The sequence below is a fragment of the Schistocerca gregaria genome, chromosome 2 (assembly GCF_023897955.1).
Source record: "Schistocerca gregaria isolate iqSchGreg1 chromosome 2, iqSchGreg1.2, whole genome shotgun sequence".
In the NCBI taxonomy this organism is placed as follows: domain Eukaryota; kingdom Metazoa; phylum Arthropoda; class Insecta; order Orthoptera; family Acrididae; genus Schistocerca; species Schistocerca gregaria.
The window spans coordinates 882,965,001-882,989,147 of record NC_064921.1 but is presented as its reverse complement, the minus strand read 5'-3'; the positions used below and the strand labels follow the sequence as shown (position 1 = coordinate 882,989,147).

General features: G+C 37.5%; 1 protein-coding gene across 1 annotated transcript in view; it reads left to right on the top strand.

Annotated features, from left to right (window-relative positions):
* LOC126335303 (broad-complex core protein isoforms 1/2/3/4/5-like) overlaps positions 1-23,583 on the top strand; it is a 400,342-nt gene extending 376,759 nt beyond the window's left edge. The window contains exon 6 of the mRNA XM_049998420.1: positions 20,873-23,583. Within this exon, the coding sequence (XP_049854377.1) occupies positions 20,873-21,132 (260 nt within the window). The 3' untranslated portion in view covers positions 21,133-23,583. The remainder of the gene's footprint in view (positions 1-20,872) is intronic.
* The last annotated feature ends 564 nt before the right edge of the window (positions 23,584-24,147 follow it).

Sequence of the window (24,147 nt, the reverse complement as noted above, 5' to 3'; positions counted from 1 at the left end):
ACTGTACCAGACAGTTCTTTTTCTGATTTGTCACTTTGCCAAGTGTTTGGCTGTGTTTTACCCCTAATATCACTTGTGACGCACTCGTTGTTCCTCAGAACACTTTCCAAGTGGTATATTTTGGATCTGAGATGCTGTGGCTCACATATTCATCTTTCCCACATTATTACCATATTAATAATGCCTCTTTTCTGGCTCAGGTGGTGATTTTATAGTTTATGCAGGTATCAGTCCATGTATGTCGATTACATGCTGTGTTTCAAGTTTTCACCATACCTTGCGACCAGCACATCCAGAAATGATAGTTTTTTTGTCCTTTTCTACTTCCATTGTAAATTTTTTGTTAGCATGGAGACTGTTCAAGTGTCATAGGAAGTCACCCAGCTGTTCTTCACCATGGCTTCGAAGTGTTCCATGAATAAGTTGGCCACCACTGTACTAAGAGGACTACGCATGGTAATGCCTTCCAGTTGTTTGTAGAAGTTGCCATTCCTCATAAAATAGCTCGTGGTGAGACATGTATGAAAGAGCTTTACATATGTCTGCTTGTGTCTGTATATTTTTTCCTCAAGGGTAAGTCTTTCCGCTCCCGGGATTGGAATGACTCCTGACCCTCTCCCTTAAAACCCACATCCTTTCATCTTTCCCTCTCCTTCCCTCTTTCCTGATGAAGCAATCATGGGTTGTGAAAACTTGATATTTGTTTGTGTGTTTATGTGTTTTTTATTGTGTCTATCTACCAGCACTTCTATTATTTACCCCATTCCTTCCTATTCAAGAATTCATGTATGGTATAGAAGGAGTTGCCAAGGAGATATGATTTCAATTTACATTTGAAGCTATTACTGCTGTCTGTCAGACATTTTATTTCATCTGGTAATTTGTCGAAAGTTTTTATAGCAGCATATTTTATGCTTTCTGTGCCAAGGATAGGTTAAGTGAAGGATCGTGTAAGTCTTTCTTTTTTCTGGTATTATAATCATGAGTGTCACTGTTGTTTTTAAACTGATCCATGTTGTTGAGAACAAATTTGATTAGTGAGTAAGTGTACTGTGAGGCTGTTGTAATAATTCCCAATCTTTTAAAAAGATGCCTACAAGATGTGTGACTATGAACCCCACACATTATTCTAACCACATTCTTTTGTACAGTGAATACTTTTTGTCTAAAAGTTGAGTTACCCCAAAATATTATTCTACATGACATCAGAGAGTGAAAGTATGCAAAGTATGTTAGCTTACTAATTTCTGTATCATCCAAATTGGTAATTATTCTGATTGCAAAAGTTGCTGAACCTCGTTGCTTTAGAAGATCCAAAAAATGAAGTTTCCAATTTTTATTCTCATCTATATGTATACCCAAAAACTTAGTATGCTCTACCCTGTCTACTGACTTCTGTTGATGTGTTATACTTATTGAAGGAACTGTACTTTTGCATCAGAAAATTGGATGTACTGTGTTTTTTCAAAGTTTAGAGCAAGCCCATTTGCAGAAAACTGATAAATGAATTTTCCAAAGACCTTATTTGTATCATTTTCAATTGGAGTTTCTTTTACTGCATTGTTGATGATGCTTAAACAGTGTCAGTTCAGCTTCCTGTTTCAGATAGGAAGGGAGGTCATTCACATACATCAAGAACAGAAGGGGGCCCATGATTGAACCCTGTGGAACACTTAATGTAATTTCACCCCAGTTAGATGAAGTGGGAAACTTATTTAAATCACTTGATCCATATAAGGAAACTTATTGTTTCCTGTTCTGTCGGTATGACTTAAACCACTTATATGCTATTTCATTTATACCATAGAATTGTAATTTCTGTAACATAATGTCATGGTTCACATGATCAAATGCTTTGGACAAGTCACAGATAATTCCTATTGGTGACAATTTAATATTTAAAGACTCTATTACGTGGACAGTGAAACTGTATATTGCTGTCTCAGTGGAACAGCGTATTTAAAATCCGTAAAACAGAGCATACAGACTATTTACAAATGAACAAAGAAGATCAAAGAGTGTCTCAGATCAGCAAAGGAGAAAGGGGACCCGCTTGTAATGCCAGGAATATACCATATACCATGCACATGCAGAAAAGTTTATGTTGGAATGACTGGATAATCGATCAACACCAAGATCACAGAACATAAACAACACTGCGGGTTGGGCAGATGGAGAAATCAACTGTGGCAGAGCACGCTCTGTGTGAGAGCCTGACCATGCAGTAAAATTTGCCGACATGGAAGTTCTGGCTGCAGAAAAGAACTATTGCACCAATTTGTGCAGAGAAACTGTAGAAATACACAAAAACGAGAACAGCTCCAACAAGAAACAGGAAAGCTTCAATGTAAACAAGTCCTGGCTTCCTGTGTTGCAGTCAATAACCATCGCAGATACCGAGAAAAGTGCACCATAAATGACCATGGAGAAGCCCTCAGACTTTGATGTGCTAAGTACATATAGTCTATGGCGGCGAGCTCATATCCAGTTCACCACCAGCAGTGGAGGGTGAGACATTGAGAATGCCAGTCATTTATGCTGGTGAAGTGCCAGAAAAATCATCAGACAAATGTTGACCGAAGAACACGAGACAGAAGCTAACAGGCAATTTGTCAACAAGTGGCCATGAAAGCCTTAACAATTTTGTAAAATATTCATTTCCTCAGAATCTTGTGTAGTACTCTCTTGGAACAATTAGCAGAAAACTTTCAGGAGTGTGAAAAGAGTCAAAAAGTTCAATAGTATATGAATATTACAGCAACATATGAAAACTGCTAATGTTATCTTAGTTATGTACTCCAATCAGTGCTACTCAAGAGGAATGTGCTATATGCCAGCACTGAGTGCCGCACTTTTCCTTCTCACTCAGAATCACCATCATCATCAACAACACAAGTTAGGTTAAATTAAGCTGTTGTGAGCACAACTAATACAAAGCAAAATTCAAAATAAATAAATAAACTAACTTCATGATCATGTCCATAGGACTATGTGATGTTGCCATGCTGCTATGTCATCCTCTGCCCAATTGTGTCATTTGAAGGTGTTTTTGAGGTGGACAAGATCAAGACACTCCTGTCCCAGCTATTGTCAGGTATCCAGATGGTGAAGCTACTAATTTTCAGCACACAATGCTGAGTGCATGAGTGCACCTCATTCCAAACCAAAAAAAAAATTGCCACCTGTACTGGGAACTGAATGCAGGTCCTCTGCATGTCAGCCAGATGTACCAACTGCTCAGCTATGGAGGCAGATCATTTAGCAGTATAGTGATTGCTATATGTTAGTTTATTGGTAATGCATCATATAAATTAAATTCCTAAGATGAGGTTGTTGTAGGTTAATATGCATGGGTTCACCCAAATCCCCAAGAATTTTCTTCATGATAAGATTTGTGGAACATGATGAATGAATGAAAGTGGATGAGAAACACTATTTGCACTTTACATACCCACAAATGATTGTAAAAAAATTAATTGCTAAGTTTTGGACACATGACTGGTTTTCAACATACAGCAGTTCATCTTCCACTTTTATTTCACAGTTTCGCAGTTATTAAGATACTTATTAGTGCAATAATACAGTCTTTTGTTAGTAGGAGTTTTTGTTGCGGACTGAAATAGATAACAACAGTTCAAGCCAAGACCAAAATATGTCAATTATTTTTACATCCTGAGTCATGATTGTTTGTTGCACTGCTAATCTGAAACTGATTTTTATTAGAAAACATAAATGAAATTAATGAGTAAATGAAAAAGAGCAAAAGAAAAATTATTCAAAGTGCTCTAGAAGAAGCTTCTCCAAGATGTATTGTCACCAATGTTGAACAACATTCTTACTGCTTATTTTTGCAGAATAAACACATTATCAATAAATGTCTATTTGGAAATCAAACATCATTGTTATGGTCTCGATCACAGCTGATAGTGTGTGTATTTTCTTGAATACATTATGAAACAAAGTATGTATAGTGCTTGCAACAATTAAGACTGAGAAATGAATGAACAGTTCAGCACTAGTCTAGCACATTATTAAGTTACTTCTTCACAAAACAGTTTTGTGCAATAAGGATAAACTAAATGGCCTTGTATTCAGGAGGGTGGTGGCTACAGTCTTCACCCATTCATCCTGGTTTATGTTTTCTGTGGTTTTCCTAAATACTTCAGGCACCATCACCACCACCACCGATGCTGTCACTGCTACTAAAATTGTGTTATAAAACAACAGAACATCAAAACATACAAGAAAAATTAAAACTGTTGTCATCATTAGATGTACTACAGAGTACTACTAACGTCTGTGTTGACAATACCTTCAGGTGAAACAAGGTACTGTCAGCCACTAGAAGTATTTGTCTTCCACATTTCAAGGGTCTTGTCTGTAGGTTTACCAGTGCAACATGACTTCTGGGTGTTGATGTGAACTTCAGCCAGTGTAACAATATCCTTCAAGTACAGTCTCTTCTTTACACACCTGTCTTCCAGTGCACTTGATATTGAAGAAGCTGCATCAGTGACCAGCCTGATCACTTTGAACATCCAGCAAAATATCATTTTGTTACTTTTTAACTTGTAGCTGGTTCCAGAGATCTATTTGTTTTGAACACTTTTATGTTACCATGCAGAAATGTAATGTAAATTAACAAAACAAATGAGTGTAGTATTAAAGAAGTAACATAACACTATTCAACTATTGGACTGTGAAGCTGACACTGTTAAAACTGAGTACATTTCCAAGAGTTTTGCTACTCTTAAATAGGTGGGTACTGGTTGTCATTCTGCTGTACAGTATTTTGCCCTCGGACATCAAGCGGGCACAATGGGGTGGAGCAAGTCACAAACAAGGGATGCACATGCACGTTTAAAAGTTTTTTTTTCAGAAGGTCATAACTGTGTACTGCCAATATAATTGCCATGTTTTCATGTGGGATCAATTCCTGGGGCTAATATCATGTATGTGTGATTTTTTTTCTGCTTAAAATATAAGGAGAAGTTGGTAATGTTTCCTTGTAAGTGGAAATAGGACTAAATTCCTGTTTATATTTCATTTTAGTTTTTATCTATTTTAGCACTGTTGAATTTTACACCCAAAAGTTCCTTTAGGCTATTACATGGCTTCTTTGTGATACAATCCTATTTTCTACAAAGTTCAGAGCCTTTTACTGTATCAAATCTCTTATATGTAAGTACTATCACAAATCATCACTTTAATTTTTTATCATGATTCTGTGAACTGTTCAGTCATTCATACATTTTATGTAGTACCTCATTATATGACCACACTACTCGGACTCAAGAGAGTCTCATGGAAACTGAGAAAATTAATTGACAAATCTTTTATTGAAAAGATTATTGCATTTAATTTACATGTTGTTCCCTTTTAAGTAACCCCTTGGGCTACAATGCACAACTCTATTCATATTTTCCACCCTTTGAATCACTTGCAAGCATATTCTTTTGCAATCCCATGCAGTGTCTCTGATAACAGCCAAATAGACTTTAGGGTTTTAAAACAGTTCCATTTAAGATTTTCTTTGATTTCAGAATTTTTTTAAATAGGTCACAATTCAAGTCAGTGTTCTCATTAAGAATAAAAACTGCATGAAATGATAACCTATCTAATAAATAAAAAAACAACCAAAAACGAAACAAAAAATAAATAAAACCTCCTAAACAACCCACAAAATTTGCATTGTTATGTGCAATAAATCTATGTAGCTAACTTAATCATCATGATACTGACAAACAATACAAAAAAGCCAGTTTCAATGTGAAATTGATATCATCATCTTCACTTATCGTATGTAGCTATTCAACTTCATACTCACCAACCACAAATCAACAAATTTTCATTAAAAAAGTGTCATCTGTATAGTTAAATTGAATTCCAGAAAACTCACAGATTCACAGACTACCAAATCAAAGAATAATAACAGAAAAAAATAAATCAACAAAACAGTATTACAGCTGGAAAGTCATAATTTTTCAAACCAAATACCCCTACTATTTGACCCGTACTTCTGACAATGCTAAATAAATCTGTTGTTGGTACAGATAGCAGAAACTTCATAACTTTTTTGCATTCATGACATGTAAGATAATAAAGTGATACACCATTCTTTTGAAGAAGTGGTATGGTATGCAGTGTGTTGCACATTTCCACTTTCAATTTGCAGCTAGTAGGCTTTACAATATGACTACCACAGTTACACACTAAAGACACACATAAACCTCTAAACACAATTTTTAAAAAATGACATACACAGGAACATTCTGGGTACTGAAATTTACTGCAAGAGAGTGACTTCTCAAACAATACTTACTTCAAAATGCCCTCTCATCACACACAAATTTTCCAATTTGTCACCTGCAGATGACATCGCATCATCATTATGTCACAAGTCAAAGCTAATGCTCGGGACCAGCCACTTCATTTGACCAAAAGTTATTATTACTGTACATAATAACAATAATAATAATAATAATAATAATGCTGCAATAAAGCAAGCACGCCTGTCAAAACAACTCGGTGGTCATACTGATAGCAGGTTGAACTTCATACAGCATGTTCTTTGAACACTAAAATGGTTGTTTTCAGTTATCTATTATATTGTATTATATGTTTATTGGGCCTCAGGTATACAAAAGCAGCATTATGGTAACTCATTTTCTATGCATGCATATTTAAAATTACAAATTCTTCCCATTTATGGAATATGCTTCATACATTCAAATATTCATCAGTGGTGTAAAACAAATGACGCTGCATATCTAACTTTAAGTATTTTGAAGATTTTGTTCACAGTATTTGCTTTTATATCTCTACATCTACACATACATCTGCATGATTACTTGACAATTCACAATTATGTGACTGGCAGAGGGTTCACCGGCTCACCTTTAAGCTGTTTATATGCCATTCTATTTTTGAACAGCATGCAGATAAAACAAACACTTAAATCTTTCCATGCAAGCTCTGTTTTCTCTTATTTTGTTGCAATGATCATTTCTCGCTTTCTAGGTGGACGCCAACAAAATATTTTCACACTCTAAGAAGCGCTTGTGATTGAAATTTCTTGAGAAGACCCTGCTGCAATGAAAAATGCCTTTGTTTTAATGATTGCCACCCCAATCATCATATCTGTGACGCTCTCTCCCCTATTTCATAATACAAAACAAGCTGCCCTTCTTTGAACTTTTTCAATGTCCCCCCATCAATCCTATCTGATGCAGATCCCACATTACACAATAGTATGCCAGGAAAGGGTGGATAAGCATAGCGTAAGCAGTCTTTGTAGTACATCTATTGCCATATTTAACCAAAATATTGGTGGATTAAAGAAAAATGTAGATTCTCAGAAAAGTAAAGTAAAAAATAATATTACCATTTTTCACCAAAAATTTCGGGATTGAAGAATAAAGTAGATGAGCTCCTGGTTTGTTTGGATGACATTGAATCTAATAATGTAATAGATATACTATGCCTGAATGAGCATCACATTGTGTCTGATATGTAAAAGGTAAATATCAGTGGTTATAAACTAGCTGCACATATGAATAGAGAGAATAAGGTGGAGGGAGGAGTTGACACATGTGTCAAAAGTTATCACTGTGTAGAAAGGCTAGATACAAAAAGGTTTTGTCTAGAGCAACATATAGAAGCATGTGCCTGTCAACTTAAACTGAAGGAGGGCTCTTTTATAATTGTAACAGTATGTAGGTCTCCTTCAGGAAACTTTCATTTATTCCTGGAAAACTTGGATGCCTTGTTGTGCTATCTGTCGGATAGGGAAAAGCAAATTATTATTTGTGGAGACTAAATGTTGATTCATTGACAGAGTGTAATAGGAAGACTGACCTGGAAGTCTTGCTCAGTTCTTTCAATTTGACATCCTTCATTAACTACTTGGGTAGTAAAGGACAGCAGCACATTGATAGATAACACATTTTTATAGACCAAGAAAGGTTTAAAAATAAATTCTTGTCCTGTTGAGAATGGGCTTTCTGATCATGATGCTCAGCTAGTTACAGTATATGACATTGCTCCATTCAGTAATTCAAAACTACCCTCTAAAGTTGTGCATTCAATTATGACTCAACAATTAGAAATTTCAGAGGAAATCTTCAGCAGTTAGATTTGGATGAGGTGTACAAGGAACCCGATGTTAATTTAAAATATAACTTATTTCATGATAGACTTATAAGATAATTTGAAAACTGTTTCCCCAAGAAAGTAGTCTAATCTAATTACAAGAAACTATGCAAAAAAAACCTTGGCTTACTAAAGGAATAAAAATATCTTGTAACCACAAAAGGGAACCGTATCTAACAACATGAAAGATTAATGACCCAGAAACAGCCAAATATTATAAAAACTACTGTGCTACACTAAGAAAAGTTATCAAAAAGTCCAGAAGCATGTGCATCACGTCTGATAACAAAATCAAAACAATTTGGAATATTATTACAAGGGAGACAGGACAACCAAGAGTACAGGATGATGGCATCACCATCAAAGTGAATGGAAACTTGATAAACAACAAGCCATAAGTTGAAAACATTTTGAATAATCATTTTTTAAATGTTGTAGAGAAAATAGGATCTAAATGTTCATTAGAAGAACCAAGGCAGTTAATGGACGAGGCCTTACCCACACCATTTGATACAACTGAAATTCCACCCTCCTCTCCATCTGAAATTAGGAAGATAATAAACTCTCTCAAGAGTAAAAGCTCACATGGGATTGATGGCATTTCCAGCAGGATAATAAAAGCTTGTTCCCAAGAAATAAGTGGGATTCTTAGCCACATATGTAATAGCTCTCTGAAGCAGGGTATTTTCCCAGATAGACTGAAGTATGCCATTGTTAAACCACTGCATAAAAAGGGGGATACGTCTGATGTCAACAACTACCGCCCAATCTCTCTTCTGACTGCCTTATCCAACATTTTTGAAACAGTAATGTATTGTAGAGTAGCTTCACACCTTTGTAAAAATAAAGTTTTAACAAAACATCAATTTGGTTTCCAGAAGGGTTTTTCAATGGAAAATGCTATATATACTTTCACTAATTAAATATTAAATGCTCTGAGTAACCGGAAGTCACCCGTTGGGATTTTTTGTGATCTATCAAAGGCTTTCAATTGTGTAAATCATGGAATACTTCTAGATAAGCTCAAGTACTGTGGTATGAATGAGACAGTGCTCAAATGGTTTAAATCATACCTAACTGGAAGAGTGCAGAAAGTTGAAATAAACAGTTCACATAATATGCAAAAACTGGTGTTTTGTCAAACTGGGGAACAATCAAGAATGGGGTGCCGCAAGGTTTGGTCTTGGGTCCTCTGCTGTTCTTATATATATATTAATGACTTGCCATTCTATATTTACGAAGGTGCAAAGCTGGTACTATTTGCCGATGATACAAGTATAGCTATCACACCTGACAGACAAGAATTAACTGGTGAAATTGTAAATGATGTTTTTCAGAAAATCATTAAGTGGTTCTCTGCAAATGGGCTCTCATTAAACTTTGACAAAACACAGTACATACAGTTCGATGCAGTAAATGGAATGACCCCATTAATAATATAGACTTGTATCAGAAATCGGTAGCTAAGGTAGAATATTCAAAATTCCTAGGTGTATGCATTGATGAGGGGTGGAACTGGAAAAAACACACTGAGGATCTGCTGACACGTTTCAGTTCAGCTACTTATGCTATTAGGGTCATTGCAAATTTTGGTGATATACATATCAGTAAAGTAGCTTATCACACCTATTTTCATTCTCTGCTTTCGTATGGCATCATATTCTATGGTCACTCATCATTGAGTAAAAGAGTGTTCATTGCACAAGGTCATCCTGCAGACACTTATTTAAAGAGCTAGAAATCTTCACTGTAGCCTCACGATATATATATATATATATATATATATATATATATATATATATATATATATATATATATATATATATATATATATATATACTAAAAATAAAGATTCCAAGACTTACCAAGCGGGAAAGCGCCGGCAGACAGGCACATGAACAAAACACACAAACACACACACAGAATTACAAGCTTTCGCAACTGGCAGTTGCTTCGTCAGGAAGGAAGGAAGGAGAGGGAAAAATGAAAGGGTGTGGGTTTTAAGGGAGAGGGTAAGGAGTCATTCCAATCCCGGGAGCGGAAAGACTTCCCTTAGGGGAAAAAAAGGACAGGTATACACTCGCACGCACACACACACATATCCATCCGCACATACACAGACACAAGCAGACATATTTGAAATATGTCTGCTTGTGTCTGTGTATGTGCGGATGGATATGTGTGTGTGTGCGTGCGAGTGTATACCTGTCCTTTTTTTCCCCTAAGGGAAGTCTTTCCGCTCCCGGGATTGGAATGACTCCTTACCCTCTCCCTTAAAACCCACACCCTTTCATTTTTCCCTCTCCTTCCTTCCTTCCTGACGAAGCAACTGCCAGTTGCGAAAGCTTGTAATTCTGTGTGTGTGTTTGTGTGTTTTGTTCATGTGCCTGTCTGCCGGCACTTTCCCGCTTGGTAAGTCTTGGAATCTTTATTTTTAGTATGTTTTTCCCATGTGGAGGTTTCTTTCTGTTTTATATATATATATATATATATATATATATATATATATATCTATGTGTGTGTGTGTGTCGGGTTCAAATTAATGACGATGTAAATAAAACAGAAAGAAACTTCCACATGGGAAAAATATATTAAAAACAAAGATTCTAAGACTTACCAAGCGGGAAAGCGCCGGCAGACAGGCACATGAACAAAACACACAAACACACACACAGAATTACGAGCTTTCGCAACTGGCAGTTGCTTCGTCAGGAAAGAGGGAAGGAGAGGGAAAAATGAAAGGATGTGGGTTTTAAGGGAGAGGGTAAGGAGTCATTCCAATCCCAGGAGCGGAAAGACTTCCCTTAGGGGAAAAAAAGGACAGGTGTACACTCGCACACACACACACATATCCATCCGCACATACACAGACACAAGCAGAGCCTTTAAATATGTCTGCTGTTTGTTTAGAACGGCGGCGATATCTCCTGTAAGGCATCTTGGCAGCGTTCAATGCAGTTGCCTGTGCAGTCTACAAGACCATCGAGAACATTGAATTTGCTACAACAGCTGGAGACAAGAAGAATCGTATTCCAGTTAAGTCTGTCGCTGCACAAGCTCTGCTGGATGGTCCTGCAGTTTTCGTCGGTTGTAGACTTAATTTTAGTTTAGATATAAACGATACGTTTGGTCATGGTAACAGATGGTTTACTGTTGCCATTGTTCGAGGAGGTACTGGAGTACCAAGTGTTGCTGGACTTGAAAGTTTTCTTGACAGAGACATTATTGCCTTTCGCACTTACCATATTTCGGAATTAGCTAATAAGGATTTTGGTAAATCTGCATATGTTTCTCCTTCTTCCTTGTCATTGTATACTCGTAACAGGAGGAAAATATCTGTTAACGAATCTGTATTCATTTGGGTTAAAGGCAAAGGTGTATGTGAATACAGGCAACAGAGCATGCACAATGTTGGCACTAGTACAGTGTATATCCACCTTTCGCAGCAATGCAGGCTGCTATTCTCCCATGGAGACGGTCGTAGAGATGATGGATGTAGTCCTGTGGAATGGCTTGCCATGCCATTTCCACCTGGCACCTCAGTTGGACCAGCGTTCGTGCTGGACGTGCAGACCGCGTGAGACGACGCTTCATCCAGTCCCAAACATGCTCAATGGGGGACAGATCCGGAGATCTTGCTGGCCAGGGTAGTTGACTTACACCTTCTAGAGCACGTTGGGTGGCACGGGATACATGCGGACGTGCATTGTCCTGTTGGAACAGCAAGTTCCCTTGCCGGTCTAGGAATGGTAGAACGATGGGTTCGATGACGGTTTGGATGTATCATGCACTATTCAGTGTCCCCTCGACGATCACCAGAGGTGTACGGCCAGTGTAGGAGATCGCTCCCCACACCATGATGCCAGGTGTTGGCCCTGTGTGCCTCGGTCGTATGCAGTCCTGATTGTGGCGCTCACCTGCACGGCGCCAAACACGCATACGACCATCATTGGCATCAAGGCAGAAGCGACTCTCATCGCTGAAGACGACACGTCTCCATTCGTCCCTCCATTCACGCCTGTCGCGACACCACTGGAGGCGGGCTGCACGATGTTGGGGCATGAGCGGAAGACTGCCTAACGGTGTGCGGGACCGTAGCCCAGCTTCATGGAGACGGTTGCGAATGGTCCTCGCCGATACCCCAGGAGCAACAGTGTCCATAATTTGCTGGGAAGTGGCGGTGCGGTCCCCTACGGCACTGCGTAGGATCCTACGGTCTTGGCGTGCATCCGTGCGTCGCTGCGGTCCGGTCCCAGGTCGACAGGCACGTGCACCTTCCACCGACCACTGGCGACAAACATCGATGTACTGTAGAGACCTCGCGCCCCACGTATTGAGCAATTTGGCGGTACGTCCACCCGGCCTCCTGCATGCCCACTATACGCCCTCGCTCAAAGTCCGTCAACTGCACATACGGTTCACGTCCACACTGTCGCGGCATGCTACCAGTGTTAAAGACTGCGATGGAGCTCCGTATGCCACGGCAAACTGGCTGACACTGACGGCGGCGGTGCACAAATGCTGCGCAGCTAGCGCCATTCGACGGCCAACACCGCGGTTCCTGGTGTGTCCGCAGTGCCGTGCGTGTGACTTACCAAGCGGGAAAGCGCCGGTAGATAGGCACAATGAATAAAACACACAAACACACACACAGAATTTTGATCTTTCGCAACTGGCGGCTGCTTTGTCAGGAAAGAGGGAAGGAAAAGGAAAGATGAAAGGATGTGGGTTTTATATATATATATATATATATATATATATATATATATATATATATATATATATATATACTTATGAAATTTGTTATTAACAATCCGAACAAATTCAAAAGTAGTAGCAGTGTACATGGCTACAACTCTTGGAGAAAGGATGATCTTCACTACTCAAGGTTAAATCTAACTTTGGCTCAGAAGGGGGTAAATTATGCTGTCACAAAAGTCTTTGGTCACTTACTTAATAGCATCAAAAGTCTAACAGATAGCCATATAACATTTAAAAGGAAATTAAAAGAATTTCTTAATGGCAACGCCTTCTACTCATTAGATGTATTTCTGGATATACAAAGTATTGAGTGTCATGTAATAATATTTTGTCTAATGTAATATCTTGTATAGACACCTTTTATTAACCTGCACATTCCACATCATTACGAAGTGTTGTATTCATGATCTATGGAACAACTACTAATCTAATCTTATCTAATCTGCTGCATTTAAAAGACAGTAAATGACAGTATCATCTGCAAATAATATAAGAGGGCTGCTGTCCTAAATTGTTTATGTGGGTAAGGAAGAGCAGAGGGCCTGTAACACTTCCTAGGGGAATGCCAGATATTACTTCTGTTTTGCTTGATGACTTTCTGTCAGTTACTATGAACTATGATCTTTGTGACTGGAAATCATGTTCCAGGCACATAATATCATCTACAGGCACACAGTTCAATTAGAAGTTACTTGTGAGGAATGGTGTCAAAAGCCTTCTAGAAATTTAAAAATATGGAATCAACTTGACAACCCCTCTCAATAGCACTCATTACTTCATGAGAACAAAGAGCTGGTTGCATTTTACAAGAATGATATTCTCTGAGTTCATGTTGGCTGTTTGTCAATAAATTGTTTTCTTCGAGGTAACCCATAATGTTAGGAAACCCCGTATATGTTCCAAAATCCTGCTACAAATCAATGTCAGCAATACAGGTCTGTAATTTACCATATTAGTACTGCTTCCTGTCTTGGGTACTGGTGTGACTTGCGCAACTTTCAGGTCTTTATGTATGGAGCCTTCAGTGGGTGAGTGGCTGTATATGATTGCTAAGTATGGAGCTATTGTATCAGCATCCTCTGTAAGGTACCTGAGTTATATACAATCTGGGCTGGAGGCCTTGCCTTTATTAAATGATTTAAAATGTTTTGCTACACCGAGCATATCTGCTTGCAAGTTACTCATGTTGGCATTCTTGATTCTAATTCTGGAATATTTACTTCATCTTCTTTGGTGAAGGAATTTTAGAAAACTGTTTAGTAAATCTGCTTTAGTGGCACTGTCAGCAGTAACATCACCATAGCTATCATGCATGGAAGGTATTCTCTGGTGTACTTTACATATGACCAGAATCTCTTTGGGTTCTCTGCCAGATTTCAAGACAGGTGTTCATTCTACAAACTATTCAAAGCATCCCACATTGAATTTTGTTCTAAATTTTAAGCTTCTTGTAGTACTCCTAAATTTTTTGGTAGTTTGTTGTAAAGTTCAATTCTCACATGGAAAGTACATTTCTGGCACAAGGAAGTTTTGATTTGGATCAAAAGTTTACTTCCCATGTGGAAAGTAATTTTCCGGTGCAGGGAAGTGCTGGTTTGGGTCAAATATAAGTAACTGTTTTGTCAGGTGTAGTGATCATGAATGTCATCTTTTTTTTATTTTTAAAGCTACTATGCTTTCACATTAGACATATTTTAAAGACAATAAGAGATTCCGTAACGTATATACATGATAAAGGTGGAATACCAGAAATCTTAAAACACTGGTTTGTATGAGTGATTGGGTTTGCATCAAGATATGATTCTAATGGCCCTTTTTGCAAATTTTGGGTTCCAAAAAATATGACCCCATATAATTTCTTAGTTGTGGTGATATGATTCTCATTCTATGAATAAAAACAAATGCTTGCATAATAACAGCTCAACCATTTTTCTTAAATTTATGTTATGTACTTACTATCCACACAAACAGTAGTAATTTGAGCAAGGATAACAAATAGAAATATTAAAATGACCTGCTCTGATTATTATCTTTTGGATCTTGAAACAGTTCCTACATTTGATGTAAAGAAAAGACAGATTTTATATGTGTATGTAATAATCAGAGCAGGTCATTTTAATTTATTTATCTGTTATCCTTGCTCAAATTGCTATTGTTTATGTGGGTAGTAAGTACACAACATAAATTTAAGAAAAATGGTTGAGCTGTTATTATGCAAGCATATGTTGTTATTCATTGAGATGAGAATCATGTCACCGTAACTATGAAATTATGGAGGTCTCTATGCAAAAATATAAAAATCTAGTCTGCTGTACTATTATCACACAAGTATGATGTGTGTCTCTCCATTGTTGATAACACACAGTACAAAAGTAAATACATTTTTAACATTAGTGTGTTACTTGTAACAGATGCAATGCACAGTTATTTGTTAGTATCTGCCAAAAGTTATCTGTGACACATCCACAAGAATGGATAAAGATGAATTTTGTGCAGTGATAAAACATTTTTATTGAGAAAAGTGGACTGTGGCAATACGTTCAAACTGAATCAAGAGGAGTTGATGGGAAGTTTGCACCAGAAATTAAGACCATGTTTTTATGAATAAATAAATATAAATGTGTTCTTATAGGTACCGCAGATATGGCATATTTCTTTTGAAGAAATAACAAAATTCATGGTATCCTGACAAAATGCTGTCAGATTATGATTTTGAGATCATTGATAGGGTGCATATTTTATATGAATGGCTTCATAATATCCTGAAAAGAGTTCTGCATATGAAGAAGCTGAGTGCACCATGGGAGCCACATTTTCTGACTTCAGAGTAAAGACTTTCAAGGAAGAACAGTTCAGAATAGTGTCTGACAACACTGAACCATAATCATAAAGGTTCTGGTGTGATTACATCGCTGTAGATCCTCAATTATACCGCAAAGACTAAACTGCTGAATAGTGAGTTGATGAAGGTTAGGGAAAAAAAAAAAAAAAAAACCCCCTCCTGTTGTCAATGGGAAAAGTGATTTTGCAGAGAGGGAGGAGGTGGTGAGATGGGGTTAAAGTTATAGGTTCTAATCTTAATTTATTGTTTGTAAAAAAGGTAATCCTGTGGTTGACTCTCATAATTCAATGTTTTACACAATTTGCATAAAGATGTGAAGTGTAAGTGATTAAGATCAGCACACAAACAAGTTATTTTGTACTAGATCTATGCATCTCCTCACACATCAACCATTTCCAGCTCTTCCTGTTCCTCATATTTAGTGCCATGTGTACACTAGGAAAAGAAATGGATTTCAGAGAAGCAATTTTCATCAACTGAAGAGCTTATCTTTATTTCATGTGAGTATAATGCAAAACTGGAATAGCGAAATTGGAGTCTTACTAAACTGAGAATATAATGAGAAATAAATGTGAGGGGCAGTCAAATGAAAACCGCACACCTCTAACAATGAGACCACGGCATGGTTCCATTCAAAAGTAATCACCACATGCATTAATACAAGAAGATCAATTCCTGTTTCACAAAACGTGCTCAACTGCTGACACATCCACAACTGTACCCATCCTTCCAATTCTACATCTACATCCATACTCTGCAAACCACCATGAAGTGCATGGCAGAGGGCATGTCCCATTGTGCCATAGGGTTTCCTTCAGTTCCACTCACATATAGAGTGTGGGAAGAATGATTGTTTGAATGCTTCTGTGCGTGCAATAATTATTCTGATCTTATTCTTACAATCCCTAAGTGAGTGATACATGGGTTATTGTACTTTATGTTGTGACTGACAGTTTGCAATTTTTCATAAACACAACTTTTATTGGTGTAAGTTCACAGTGTTGATGACTGAACAATAAACGAAAGGTAACAATAAAAAGGTAACAATAATGATGACAGTAAAAGTCTCCTAATTGAAGCAAACAAAAGTTCCCATCTGATTTTCCACAAAGGTTCATGGTAACACACACACACACACACACACACACACACACACACACTAGTAACAGTCCAATTCAGAGACAAAGACATAATCTTCAATGGTCTTTGTACATGAGGTCGGCACCCAGAGTGAACTGAACTTTGGAGCTGGTTCTAGTCCCTAAAGAGCTGTCTCCAGCCAATCAGGCTTTGGCTAGTGATACTTCCTGCAGGCCATGGCTTGAGCTCCCCCTGCAGGAAGTAGTGCTCGGAATGTCTGTTTCCATTATCTTGTAAGTAAATAGTCGGTGTTTACCATGGTGCTTTTGGTATGCCTTGGGCATAGACACCCTCATCCCCTGTGGTGTAATATGGGTTGCTGGCCCTCAGAGGCTACCTTGGCTCCAGTATAACAGTTTATCCCTAGAGTAATTTTTTAAATCCAATTTGTGAAGTTTGGTGAATATATTTTCTCCCAGGATAGTTTACATCTGTTTCAAGGGTCTGCCAGTTCAGTTTCTTCAGTATCTCTGTGGCTCTCTCCCTCAGATTAAATAAACCTGTGACCATTTATGCTTCCCTTTTTTTGTCTACATTAAATATCCTCTGTTAGTCCTATTTGGTATGGGTGCCACACACTTGAGCATTATTTTAGAACTGGTCACACAAGTGGTTCACAAGCAATGTCTTTTGTAGACTGATTGTGTTTCCACAGTATTCTACCAATAAACTGAAGTATAGCACTTGCTTTACCCATGACTGAACCTATTGATCATTCCATGGTATTTGTATGAGTTGGCCAATTCCAACAGTGACTCATTGATATTATAGTCATAGGAAAACTACATTTTATTTATTTTGTGAAGTACAACATTTTACGTTTCTGAGCATTTGGAGCAAGCTCCCAGTTTCTACACCACATTGAAATATGTATGCAGCGTCTCTCAGATAGTACTTCATTACAGAAAACTGCATCATCAGAAAAAAGCCTGATTTCACTATTAACATTGTCTGTAAGGTCATTAATATACAACAAGAATGGCAAGGGTCCAAAACACTTCCCTGGGGCACGCTTGAAGTTACTTCTACATCTGATTACAACTCTCCATCTAAGATAACATTATGTATCCTCCCTACCAAAAGTCCTCAATCCAGTCACAAATTTCACTTGATACCTCATATGATCATACTTTTGACAATAAATACAGTAATGAGTCAATTGCTATTTGGAAATCAAGAAACACTGTATCTGCCATGATTCAAAGCTTTCAGTACATCATGTGAGAAAAGTGCAAGTTGAGTTTCACATGATCAATGTTTTCGAAATCCTTGCTGGTTGGTATTGAGGAGGTGATTCTGTTCAGGTTGCCTCATTATGTTTGAGCTCGGAATATGTTCTAAGATTCTAGAACAAATTGATGTCAAGGATATTGGATGGTAGTTTTGTGGATGGGTGTGACCTGTGCCATTTTCCAAGAACTGGGCATGGTTTTTTGTTTGAGGGATCTACAATAGATTATAGTTAGATGAGGGCTAACTCAGCCACAAATTCAGTATAGAATCTGACAGGGATTCCATTGAGGCCTGGAGCTTTGTTCAGTTTTAACAATTTCAGCTGTTTATCAACATCAGTGACACTAATACTTATTTCATTCCTCTTTTCAGTGGTATGAAGATTAAATTGGGGCAGTTTATGAAAATTTGAAAATGGAGTTAAGCATTTCAGCTTTTGGTTAGCTACCCTGAACTTTAGTTCCTGTCTTATTTGCTAGGGACTGGCCACTATCTTTGGTGCCACTAACAGCCTTTACATATGACCAGAATTTCTCTGAATTTTGTGAAATGTTGTTTGACAATATTTTGCTACAGTAGTCATTGATGGCATCACACATTGCTCATTGCTCTCTTCAGAGCCAAATGCATTTCATTCACATCTCCTCATCTGACTGAAACTGACATTGACATATGTCTTTCTTCAGGTCACAAAAAATGTGAAAATCACACGGTGGAAGATCTGGGCTGTACGGATGATGTTATAGTGTTTCTGAAACAAATCACTGTAGCATATACTAGTGCTATGGTATGCTTTCTTTAAAAATATGTCAGTTTTGCAGAAATAAAAATTTTTCACTCATTCTTCTCTGCTGAATGGTCTGATTAGGGCATCTGTCACTATTCAGACCCTTACAAACAAGCTGTCAGCTTGAACTGCAACTGAGCTTTGCTTTGGACTGTTGTTATTCTAAAAGTTACAAGATTTATTCACTGCTTCCATTTAGCAACCTTTTCTAGCACTGAACACTGTTTTCATCTTTGTCTCATTTTCCCTGTATGAATGTCAAATTGCACCGTAATTAGTACTCCATGCTAATTTCTAGATATCACTACAACTGCCCAGATATGCTGATCTACAGGTTGGAGAAAAGCAGAAGTGAACCACCTCTGTTTGGATTGTACCTAGAGAAGCCCTTTGTTGTTCAAACCAACCTTAATTTTGAAACTTCCTGGCAGATCAAAACCGTGAGCCGTAACGAGACTTGGAAGTTGGGACCTTTGTCTTTCACAAGCGAGTGCTCTACCGACTGAGCTACTGAAGCATGAGTCATCACACATTGTCACAGCTTTAACTGTGCCAGAACCTCATCTCCTACATTCCAAACTTCACAGAAGCTCTCCTACAAAACTTGCAGAACTAGCACTCTTGCAAGAAAGGATACTATAGAGACACGGCTTATCCACAGCTTGGGAGATGTTTCCAGCATGAAATTTTCATTCTGCAGTGGAGTGTGTGCTGATATGAAACTTCCTGGTAGATCAAAACTGTGTGCTAGACCGAGACTCAAACTCAGGACGTTTCCCTTTCACACGCAAGTGCTCTACCGACTAGCTACCTAAGCATGACTCACAATGCTACCCAAGCACGACTCATGACCTGTTCTCACAGCTTTAATTCCACTAGTATCTTCTCTCCTACCTTACAAACTTCACAGAAGATCTCTAGTGAAACTTGCAGAATTAGCACTCCTGGAAAAAGGATATTGCAGAGATATGGCTTAGCCACAGCCTGGAGGATGCTTCCAGAATGAAATTTTCACTCAAAGTAGGAGATGAGGTACTGGAGGAATTAAATCTGTGAGTACAGGTCGTGAATCGTGCTTGGGTAGCTCAGTCGGTAGAGCACTTGCCTGCGAAAGGCAAAGGTCCAAGTTCAAGTCTCGGTCCGGCACACAGTTTTGATCCACTACAGAGTGAAAATTTCATTCTTGAATCTCAATTTTGATGACTGCTTTGCTTTCTCAGGCCAGTAATCCCAGTGGGAAAACAAAGTGGAATATATCAATTTACATAAAAGATATCTATGTTGTCTAAAATGAAGAAAGAAGCTTTGGATAGAAGACGTCATATATTGTCATTGTTCTGAAGTTATTGAATCCACTTGTTCCTTTTTAAAACTAATTAATAAGTTTGATGTTCTCTTTCCCTACAGCCTTTTTAATTAGCACTCATCCTGTCAGCTTTAAATCATCAGCTATTAAATATATCCACCTCTTAACTGAGATTTTGTGGCTGAAGTACCAAAAGATAACCCACAAGAATATGGTAGATTTTGTCCCAGGAACTGCATTTTTTCAATAAAAACTTGTAGTTATTTTGTGTCTGAATTCCATTCTTAACTGTGTGTCCACCAGAAAATTCCCCCCTCTCTTGCCACTCTCTCCCATCTGTCCCTCCTCCCCAGCTAGTTGGCTAAATATTTTTCATTTCTGCAGATAACTGAAAATAGAGGTCTATGACTTGTCAATTGTTCCATGTCCAGTTATGTTGTTTGTATCACCCTATAAAGTTTGCTTACTTCTTAAAAAAGATGAAAATTCACCATATGTAAATAGCAAAGATTACGCCACCATAATTTATAATTATTCAGTATCACAATTATCTGTTCAAGACTGGAGTACTTTAATTAATGAACAAATACAATGTCTAAGAACAAATAGTTCAATTTTATTTGCAAATACTGAGGACTGTTTTCTTCTACAGGTCTACCTGGTATTTTGTACCACACTGGGGAGTCATCATCTGAGGGAAGAATGTATTCCTGTGACATTTGTGGAGCAGCTTACAGATACGCTAAAAACTTGTCATCACACAAGAAAATACATTCAGGAGAGACTGTGTGTAAACTTTGCAACAAAGTACTCAGCCGCACGTCAAACTTTCAGAGGCATATGAAGTTGGTGCATGGCCATGTAGATTTCCAGAGCCCCAGCAGTGGCTCAGGGAGATATCTTCAGCTGTAACACCTGCTAACATTAACTCAATTATAAACTCATGTTTTGGGTGAATGGCATTAATCTTTAGTCATACAGTGAAAGTAATATAATGTGAAACTTATTCACAGCAATTAACCACTGCTCACGTGGACAGCAGCACTATAAATATATTTCTTTAAAAGTAAGTATGTACAAAAAGGAAAATTAAGCTGAGAAAATTTAAAACTGCAGTGAGGCACAATGACTATACAACACTTACCTTCACAAGGCAAAATTCATAGTAATGTCGATAAAAACACTTAAAAGTGGAAAATATTAAGCCTAACTTTCATAACTGGTTTTTCTCTTTCAGGGAGTGAAGAGGGATTGCAACCTTACTCAACTGATCCCTCATCCTTCCATAAAGAAGATATATACAAGTTATGAAAGCTAAGATTAATATTTTCTGCTTGTTTATAAAAACAGTACTGGGAATTCCACTGTACTGGCCAGCCATTTAGTTTCCTTGCAAAAATAAGCATGAATGAATTACCCACACAACAAGCCTTAAAAGGTTAAAAAACAGTAATTAAATATCTAGTAAAAGAAAAGTGAGGAAATGTAACCATTCATCTGCAAAATTCGTGGTAGTTGGCCCATAGCCACACTTTAAAGATCAGAAAATTTCCCAGGCCTTCAAGCTTTCCCTCTCTTTTTATTGCATAAGTACAAAATTATCATTACTTTTCTTGATGTTAACAGATGTTTTCATTTTTGTCTGTTGTTTCTGTCCTGGAATTTAGAGTATTCTAATAAAACAATTAATGTTGACATAAGCAGTGTCTAGTCTCGGGTCATCCAGTGAGTAAAAGACAAACAAAAGTAAATAAAAACATAAGCTGAAGTAAGTCATCATCATTTCAACAGCACTTCCAGTGTGAAATGTGGTATTAAATTACTGGATCAGTTAATAGTTAGAGTTTATTTTGTGACTAAGGCAAATTTTGTGTTTCTACAGTGTATTCTTTAATGCTGCAGACATAGTCACTGTACATTTTCGTCTGCTCAGAGAAAATTATTGCATCTGCACATAGTCTGTTCATAGTGTGAGTCAACACTATTCTACCTTCTATTGCATTATGGTTTAAAAGTTTGGAAGCAGAACAAAAGGTGACAAAAAGAAAGGAAGGCTGTGCAAGAGATCTGTCTCAAAATGCAATTGAAAGTGAAATAAAATATTTTATTTCCACTTCCATCAAATGTTTTAACCTATGGGATCAAACAAGCTCCTGGATATGGTACAAACATATTCATCCAGTTATTATTTTTTAATTGAGTTGCACATTAATCAACCACAGTGACCTGTGCTTTATATTATCAGATGAACTTTCAAATAGAGCTATCATCTAGAATGAACTGAAGTAAAATGATGGTATGGGATTGTTGGCCAGGAGACCCCCATCTGGGACTGTTCAGCCACCTGGTGCATGTCTTTCTGTTTGATACCACATCGGCAACTTGAGCATCTTTGTGATAAAGATGAGATGAAATGATTAGGACAGCTCAAATACTGAATTCTCAAATGAAGGAAATCTCCATCCCATGTGAATCAAACCGAGGAACCCGCAGTCTAGAGACTGTGGCCCTAACCACTGTGGATATCATTTACAATAATTCAAGTAAAAGTGGATACAATCACTATTGCTTGACATCACATACACCCAAAAACACAAATGCATAAAAACACACCCCAGAACATCTGCTTCTTGAATCTTAACTTGTAGACTAACCCTCAGAATAGAGACTTGTCATTATGATACAGGAAACTTCTGGGTGGAATGCAGAAAGTGGAAGGAATAAAGATAGCCACTCACCATATAGGTTAGCCATTGAATGCTCCACAGGCACATAAACAAGACTGAAAACATTGCTGGCTTTCAGAGAATGTCCTTTAGAGACAGCTATTACAAAACACTCACATATGACTACATTGTTCTGTCTGTCTATATTTTCTTGTCAGTGCATCTCAACTGGGCTGTAACACCAGGGCAATGTTGTCAACTGGCTTATTGCAGCTTTGGATATATGTGTGTGGGGGAGGGTTACTTTTCTGCTTCCATCATTAATACTGCATAAACAAAAAAGGGAGCATAAAACTTAGAGATGGTGGTTGCAGAATATACTTATACATAAGTCCTTATTAGCAATACATGTTTTCCTTGCCAAGTTTTACTTTCACTGTGGCTCATTGATTCACATATTACGTTCTGTGAATTCCTACATAGAGGGACATTTTCAGGGATGTAATGTGATTTATTGTTTATTTATTTATTTATTTACATTTGTATGTTCTGTAAGCACATAAAGGATGTAATATGATTTATTGTTTATTTATTTATATATGTATGTGCTGTAAGCAGATAATACCCTAGTAGTGCAAGAAAAGATAATGTTTTAAAATGTGCACCTCTTCTCATGAATTACCTAGTTAATAATTCATTGTTAATATCTTTACAACTAATGCTAAAACGGTGTTTTTTTGGGGGAGGGAGGGGGGGGGGGGGGGGGAATCTGGTCTGAAATCCCAGTGGACAAAATGGTTTTGGGATAGGGTGCCCATTCATCTCATTTTCCCTGGGACAGTCCACTTTTTCCAAAGTGCTTTACTGTCCCAAAAGTTTGTTTGGTGTCACTCAAATGTTCCACTTTTTTGTTATTCCACTTGGCTAAAGTATTTTGTGCTAGCAGATGTTTGATTTCAATTTGCCGCACAATGTGCAAATATATATGCTAGAAGCACCATTTGTACAACTTACTCCATAATCTTTATTTATTTATTATTAATGTTTTGCACTGTTGCTAACAATGAAAACATTATTTTAACAGCAACATAAAAAATGAGTACTTTTACCACTGGCAGTGCAAAAACTATAGAATGTACTTTGTGCAAATCAAAGTTTGCTATCAGACATTGTAATTTTACTCCTCCCTCACATTACCTGTTGATTGTCACTCTTTTCAAAATCATATCTTTTAAAAAGATTCAAGAGGAGTAAGATTTAC